We start from the raw sequence: 8,652 nt of genomic DNA on the forward strand, positions 1-8,652 counted from the left end.
CTTAGCCTTTTAAATGCATTTTCATTTTGTAATCTACAGCGGGACCAACATGATTACTGACAGTCTCCGTTGATCTTCCACAATTAGCACAGATATGTCTCATTTACTCACAAATACTCCAACTTTGGCAATACAGTAAGAGGCTGAACGTCTGTCAAATAGCACCAAATATGTTCACTCATCCTCAGGGTGGAGGACACGTTATGCATTAAACTACTGAAAAGGCTTCTTGATTCACTGTAGACATATCCATTAGTCCATGTTACAGAGTTCTGTGGGGTTCATCAGACCCCTGCAGCCAGACAGGTGTTTTCACTAAACTTGGCCAATAGCCAGTGTGTGAACTAGAAAGGAGCCAGTGGGAGCTCGACTCCTCATAACAAGACATGAGTTTCTCTGAAAACATGATTTGTGAAATTTTTGGGGGGTGTTTAAAATATTGAAAGCATTTTTGCCTCCATTTCTTCTTTTATGTGTAAAATTAGGCTATTATTGGTGTACATTCTTTGTCTAACTTTGCTCGATGTTTCACTGAAACAGTTGGCGGCTATCACCTCTGTGTGAACAGTCTGACACACCGGATTTAGGCTGTGGGATAAGTTTGCCACTGGCTGCGCATTTCACGCAGCTTTCTCCCCCTCTTTCAAAATCCACTTCACTACAGGAGACAACAGCAACAACCTCCAGGCAGCGACCTACCACAATGAAAATTTCCAGTTTTAGACCGTCTCTCCTCACTTGCATTCACAACTGGCTCCAGGGCTCACTAAGGTGTTCTTGTGGCCCAATCCAGCCTTTGCACCCCAGCTGATGAAGCCATCATATTGGTGTCTGGAGGTCTATAGGTATCAGATGTAACTCTGCTAAGAGCATGACCACATCCTGGGCCTTGTTCAGTGGCATGTCAGTTCAGGATAATTTTGTGATGGCAAGTTGGGCCACACTGCACGTATGTGTGCACTTTTACAGGCTAGCAGGCTCCAAATTGTGAAGCCATTGCGGGATCAGGCAGTGCTGGAAGCCAGTGCATGAGGTTCAGCCTCAGGGCCACATCTTGGGGCAGTCTTGGGGTTTCAAGGACTGATGCAATCCAGAAATGGGCTATGTCTTCCAGAGTGAAACACTGAGTGAAGTTAGAAAAAGAATATTCTTTCATAACAGAATGAGATGTTTTAGTAACACTTTTCTCTTTGTATGGACATCGAAAGAATTTTTGAATTGATTTTGTTAGGTAACTCATGCATGAGGGCAATTCATTACTAATTCACTTTAAAAAAAAAAAGATAATGGCACATATACGCTACTTTTGCCATCACCATCAAAAAGTGGATGTGCAATACCATAGACTTTAACTATAAATGATCAGCAAAGAAAACTTTTTCACTGCTAACTGCCATAAAAAAACAGAAGAACAAACCAAACCCTCTGTGGAGCTGAAAGTAGCCGGTAGCTGCTACTTTGCATGCATTTTCTTTTTCTTATTTTTCATACTGGCAATAGTATGAATGACGTTAAATAAAAACAAAATTAAATGCTTTCTAAATGTTGTCTCTGTCGTTTCTGACCATGCAAAGTGAAAATACTGTAATTCCCACATTGCTAATAGCATCTGTCTCTATTGTGTAGATGTGTTCAGTTATACTGATGTTTTCTTCACAAATGTACAACTTTGTGCATTTCATTTCCACCACAGTTCCACTCAACTTCAACCTGAGTGGGGGTCTAATTGTCCTAAATAACTGATAATGGCTGTCAAAAGCTGACTCAGATTTCAAGCACAAAAAGTGCTGTAAAAGTAAGTGCATTCTCATTTGAAATCGGTATACTTTACATGTTATTAGTTGGCAGGAGATTTGCTGTCTCAACAATCATAGATCATTTAGGAAAGTTTTAGTTCCCAGCTATAAAGACCAACAGAAGGTGGTTGTTGGGGAAAAAAGGCCTAAAATGTGCAAACATATTAATTAGTGGCTGTTCTTGAACTGTATTGGCAGGCACCTCCTATGAAAATAAATAAGTAGACTACATTAGAGTTAAGCATGCAATATTTTCAACCGATATCTTGCACGTCTTGCAGGTTGAAGTTTTGAACTCGAAGCAAATGCAATAGGATCAAAAACAAACCTGCATTCACCCTTTTCTGTTGTTCACAGCATATAATAAGCTCCACACCTTCGGCTTTCACGCTGCTCTACCCTTCATCTGCATCGCCTTTTGGGTTGTACCTGTCTGAACTACAAGGGTCACCTGATTTTACATTTCTGAATGAGAAGCTCAATGATTTAGGATCTGTTCACTCTGCTGAGAGGAGCTTGTTGAAAAGTCTGGCAGCCTCCCTTTGGAAGTGTCCTGGGTATGACAAACTGGGTGGAAACTCCGGGCAAACCCTGACTGTGTTGGAGGGATTACATACCCCATTTGTCCTGGGAGCACTTATGGATCCCCAAGGAAGCCTCTGTTGCTGGGAAAAAAGAGCACTGGTCTGCTTCTCTCACCCTGTTGGCACTGTGACACCACCCAGGATAAGTGGTTAAAAATGGATGAATGGCTGGACGGTATCCTCCATCAACTCTACCGCCTCAGTAAACTCATCTTAAAAGGGAATTTGTCTGACTGAAAATACAAGCAGGAAAAAATCCAGACCATGTCTTCCTGTAAGCAGCACATTACTACAAGCCAGAAAAAGAAAATCACTAAAAAAAGCTTCCAAGACTTCCTTCACGTCTCTACTACAAAACCTTCCTCTGTGCATATCTCACTGCTGTCAACAGCTTTGTTTGCTGCAAATGCTCATTTGTGCAGTACCTGTATCAATCACAATAACACGACACTGAAGAACTAGTTATTAAAATGATTTACAAAAGGAGCAGAAAATACAGGACTAAAAGCTCCTTTAAGGGCAAACATAAATGGTTCTGCTTGTGTATTTTCCATCAACCAGTGCCCTTTATTCTAATGTAATTGTAATGCATTTAATGCAGCCTTGACTTGCGTTTATTGTACTGTATGTGTTGTCTGTCTGTAGGAAATGATTTTTTCTTTGCAGTTCTCTTAAGTTGCCAATGGCCTGTTTTTTGAAAGTTGAAGACTTTAATATTAAATTTAAATCCACCTGGTCATACTCGCTGGCAGAGCGAACCAACACAGCCTATCCACGGGTTTACAGAAAGCCTTTCATTTATTACCAGTCTGCATTACTGTGCAGTGCCTACAGCTTTCAATCAGCAGCGATAGAAAAAAAGTTGTCTCATATGTTACCACTGGCTACCAGCCTATGATGGGATTATAGTCGTGTTTCCACCACAATATCTGCAGCTCTTCGATGTCAGGATCTTCCTGCAATTAATGCTTACTTAGTATTCACATTATTAATGCATCGATTTGCATTTTTGTTGGTATCCCACGTCTAGTAAGATTTTGATATCTAACATCATCAAAAGAAACTGAACAGACAGGCCCACTCAGACAGAATAAACCATAAGTCACGGAGATTTAAGCTATAGCTGAACTCTTATCTTCGAGTCTCCTTACTAATATTTTCACATAGGTTTTTCTAGAAGAGCGAAGGAGGAACAGATTCCTTCCTGGTCACGGATCAGTGAATCAGTCTTTTATCCTTTCACAGACAATTAAAGGGTCATTTGCTATTTCAGTCTACACATGTCTTGTGGAGGTGAGACGGGCATCCAGTCATGTTCCCTGAGGGGGTCGGGGGTGAGGTGCTGTGGGTGTGTGGGGTCACTGCAGCAGGTCCTCAATGACGAGTTCTCTGCATTAACTCAAGCTTGTTCACGCCGATATTCTGTATTAAATATACACTGTACAGATATTTTTTTTGCATTATATATTGAGAAAGAGATGAGGATATTTCATTTCTTCCTCTAGAGTGACTGTGCACTCATTCCAGTTTGATGGAAGAGATGTCCTTTCATTTAAACCTATGCAGCTGTCTAAACGAACCGTGTTGCATCTCATGTTTCACTTGCACTATACTCGCACAACCAAAGCTTAATTTTATGCTTTTTTTCCAGTTTTTTAATATGTGATTATACTTTAAGCTGTGAGCTGCTTCACAGTGCACAGCAGTACTGTACTGAATAGATCCAATGAAGACACAGCTGCAGGATGGCAGCTGTTGGATGCATGTGTTGGCACATTCAGACAAACTCATGTAGGTTAAACCCGCATGACTGCGCTCTCTGAAAGGGACGGCGGTATTTGGAAAACTCCTCCGATCATTGTTAGCATGTCTGAAATACAAAAGTCACACAGCAGGAAATAACTGAGAATAACTTTCATGATTTGTTCTAGTGTGCTTTTACCTGACGAGGTCTCCGTGCAGCTGAACGTAGAGTCCCTGTCCGTCCCTCTGAGCACACAGCTCCTCCACTGTGGTGTTGGTGGAGCAGAGCACCAACTGCAGGTCGGTCTGAGGGGTGGAGGAGGCCTGTGGGCCGGAGGCAGGTGGTTGAGGGTCCACTGTCCCCCCGTACAGACACACACAGCCCCGCTGGGTGTCCCCCTTCAGCCAGTCCCGCTCTCGTGATCCAAATCTGGTCTTTCTTGTCACACAGCTTCTACTTCCATTCCGCTTCATGTTGCGCTGCTGACAGAGAAAGAGTCTTTCTAACACAGATCGTAATCAGATGCATATCAGCATGAATGACCCGGGGGGGCCTGAAGAGCTTTCAGAACATACTGCTCTCTGTCCCTGACACGCTGATGGTATACTTCAACACAACATCTGTGCTGGTAGTTACTAATTAGATCTCAATATCCGACTAACTCTAATTAAATGTCAGTTTAGAGCTGGTTCGACTCAACTCTGCATTTCCTTAGCAGCCTTTGAGTGTAGCCGCAAGCAGCACTGTCCATAAGTTAAGCACAACCTTTAATGTTTTATTCAGTGTGTTACCTTTCTCTCTGAGGAGGGACTCTGCGTCTGCACCACTAAGCGGAACCACAAAATCATGTTGTTGTTGCTGTTTGTTCTTTCCTTCATCACTTGTGATGATGTTAGCTGGTGCAGTAGCCTAAATGTTTTCCCTCAAAATGATGCAATGCTAGATTATCTAACACTGACACGAATACGGATAAAATATCAGTAACACCAGCTGCTCATGACAGACTGCTGTTAACAGGCACAATAAAGGTATTATAGTAGGTCATTTAAGGAAGCTAACGATACGTGTCCACTGCATGTAGTGGATACACATTAGGGCACACCCATGCGCCGTACAGCTGCTAGAGTTGGTCTTGGATGCACCTTGAACTCATATTTTTATAGTATATTCATAGACAAACCATGAAAGTCTGGAGTGCATTTAAAGGTGTAACTGCAGCTGTTTAAGTCACCTTTGTTTCATGCAACTATAATACTGAGCCTTGCAGTAGTAACTAGTCTCACATAGTCAGACTATTCTCTAGCACTGACACAGAATGGTCTGACTGCACCTCAGTAGGGCAAAAAAAACCCTCTGATACGTTTGTTTCTATAAACAAATTACAATTGTCTTGGGTTGGGCTAAGGACAATTCACTCAAAATAATGAGGAGAGACTAGATTTGCATGCAGGGAGGCGGCACAATCATTAAAACAGATAATTCACTCAACAACAAAAAAACTAGCTAGGCTGCCCTACTATACGATCAAACCTTCTGCAGGCTTATACCCACAGTCTACATCCGGTAAGTTTTGTTATTGTTAACAGTTTAGCTTGTCTTAGGTTATTGAATATTAAAAATACAGTCATGTATATTGGTGAAAAACTCGTAAGAGTGCAACAAGTACTAAACAAAATCGTCATATCATCTTGATTAAACCAATCAATTCATTTGTGTTACTTTTTAGTGCCAAAGAGTTAACATATATCTGCTCTGACAAGAAAAACCCCCCACTAACTTTCACTTTTTAAATAGCTTATAAGTGGAGACGCATGTACTGTTGTTCCACAGGTCTGAGAGGTGAGAAAGAGGTTCATTTAAAACCAACACCTGTTGAGAAAAAATCACCGTGTGGCCACAGAAAAAGAGTAGCTGCCTGACTTTTCCTCGTCTGCTGCTGTCAAGGTGTGTCTGAATGAAAGGTGTAGGCGGAAAGCAGCACTGAACTGCTGCTGCTGCTGTGGAAACATTCAGCCGATGCCCCAGTCGACTACAGATGTACTGGGCACCTCCCAAGTATGGATATGTGTCACTGTGTGAAGGAATACATTAGGGTCTCTTACCTCTCCACAAATATTCACAACATGAATGAGCAGAAATACTGAGAGGTTCCATCAAATCTTTATACACAAACAGGGTGACCTATTTAATGATGATGTGCCCCCTCCTTTAAATGCAATATAACACACACACAGCTGAGATTCTCTGTATATGTGTGTGTGAGGCAGCTGTATGTCATCACACATCTAAAATGTCACAGAAAACTGTGGGCCTCCGTATAAAGCCTCTAACATACCATGTGTGTATCTGAATTGCTATTAATTGGCTCTGCCACATTCCAACCACCCACAGATCAGTCATCAATCAGAGATTACCAATCACCTGGTGTCACAGCTGTTACATAATAATGCAAGGATGCGCTGTAATCCCTGCACTCTGCCCCGTTTCTATCACCTACTGCGGTGCGAGAAAAGAAAAGCCTCGCATGTAACAGAGACATTCGTCGAGCACTCTGTCCCGTTTCAATCGGCCCCTGCATCATGATCCTGTCGCTATGACCTGCCTTTAGCACTCGGATCCCCGTCGCAGCGTGAGCTCCGGGACCACTGCGGCTGCCGCGACCCGCAGTCCGGTTCAGCCCCGCCTGGTGGACCACCGTGTCCGGCTGCCTGTCTATGCAAGCCCCGTTATCTCCGACATCGCCTCCCTTCTTGATGCCCGCCTGGATGTTAGTCGCAACGACCGCCGCGTTGTTCTCGTCCTCCATCGCCATGTATGATCCTCGGTTATTAACAGCGACACAAGCGGAGAGCCGTCCCGGTGCGCCACTCGCGGATTCCCACGGAGAGCTGAGGATTCATCCCGTGTGCAGCGACGCCATATCCCGACTGATCTGACCGCTGTCAGATAGGCCTGCTGGAGCTGATCAATAAACATTAAATGGGCGGGTTCACCGTGTTTATTATTCAGCAGCCACTGGCCTTCTCAAGGGGGAGAGGCTTCACATGAATATCCAGAGAGTTTCAAAGCACGATCTGGGCGTCTCTTTAGTGGATTTGTAGGTTGAATGTGTAGTCTTTATCATGCTGAATTTTTTGCACTAATATAACATTCAATGCCATTTTCTGCTATGTCTTGGAGAGTCTTCTAAATGTACTAAATATCCTTTTTTGTACAGGCTAAATTGATCTGATGCTGCAGTTTCCTTAATAAATCAACACAATCACTGATTTTAGGATTTTGGGGGACTTTTGGGGTAAGTTTTGACCCTGCACCCCCTACTGGATCACCTGAACCTGGGGTACCACGTGAAACATCCGCGAAGTTAACTCTATGAATCCTGAAACCCAGCAGCAGGTATGAAAGGCATGTTATCTAACTTAAAAAACAAAAAAATGGAGTCAGAAACTGAAAAAAAAACAAACAAAAAAACAAAACTAATGATTGCATCATCAACTTTCCAAAGGTCCTTGAATCAATCATGTGTGATGTGCAGTGCCATTTAAAAAAAAAATCTAAATTGAAACTTATTTCATTCTACATGTCTCTCTCTCTCTCTCTCTCTCTTTTTAAAAAGAAAAATGACAGATTCTATGAAAAAAAATGGTACGCTCTCCTGCTACCAAGAAGCCATGACTGACTAACAATGATGTGACAAAAATTTAGGGACTTTTCGGCTGAACTGCAGCCTGTGTTTACACAGAGAGTAGGTAAGTATAGAATCTGAAAGAGGCTGACAACAAACCAAAACATGCGGCACCATGGCTCAAAAACAGCTTACAGACTAGCAAGTTGCTGAAAGATGCATTCAGCATGGTGAAACATCTGTCTAGAGCTGATGTGTAGAGTAGTTTGAGAAATATCTGGTTAGTAGAGGTTGTATTATATTTATAGCATATTCTGTAGAGCCACCATTTGTTCCCCCAAGTATTGATAACACTTGTGAGCACTTTCAAAAAAGTTATACACGTCATTTAAGATAAATTATTAAAGAAACTCATTTTCTTTCTTTTTTATGATTTACATTATTCTGTGTCATTGAGTTCTCTACTTCTGGCCATGGTTGTACTTTTTTACTGCTTTCATAGAGGAGCAGGACCCTATATTGTGGTATAATATGACTTCACAGTGAATAAAAATATGACAGGCACAAAGAAACAGGCAGTTCCAAGGGTTAAATGTATAAATGAAAACACATTGGTTGGTTAATTGGGTAGAGCATCCTCACTATAATGACTTTACACGTTTAACTTAATTCTCACAATCAGTGGTACCATTTGGGAGACAAATAGTGGTGTCAACATGCTGAGTAGACAGGGACCCTAAATATTCAAATAATATGAATTAAGTGACAGAAACTAAGATATTTTAGTCTCTTTCTGGGTAATTTTTGAGGCATTTTGATCAATTTTTGCATCATTTTGGGCACATTTTGTGTTATTTGGCGCAAGTTTCAAGAAATTTTATCCTCTTTTTGTGTCATTTTCAA

At 41.9% G+C, this 8,652-nt stretch overlaps 1 protein-coding gene across 2 annotated transcripts in view; it reads right to left on the reverse strand.

Annotated features, from left to right (window-relative positions):
• The window catches only part of phlpp2 (PH domain and leucine rich repeat protein phosphatase 2), a 49,514-nt gene extending 42,415 nt beyond the window's left edge, over positions 1-7,099 (reverse strand). Inside the window, exons 1-2 of one of the 2 annotated variants that reach the window (XM_023266691.3) lie at positions 6,727-7,099; positions 4,323-4,603 (exon numbers count right to left, since the gene is read on the reverse strand). In XM_023266691.3, the coding sequence (XP_023122459.2) occupies positions 4,323-4,603; positions 6,727-6,936 (491 nt within the window). In that variant the 5' untranslated portion in view covers positions 6,937-7,099. Of the gene's footprint in view, positions 1-4,322; positions 4,607-6,726 lie in introns of both variants that reach the window. The other variant, XM_023266690.3, reaches the window with a different exon arrangement.
• Positions 7,100-8,652: the final 1,553 nt, after the last annotated feature.

This window comes from Amphiprion ocellaris, chromosome 1 (assembly GCF_022539595.1).
Source record: "Amphiprion ocellaris isolate individual 3 ecotype Okinawa chromosome 1, ASM2253959v1, whole genome shotgun sequence".
Classification (NCBI taxonomy): domain Eukaryota; kingdom Metazoa; phylum Chordata; class Actinopteri; family Pomacentridae; genus Amphiprion; species Amphiprion ocellaris.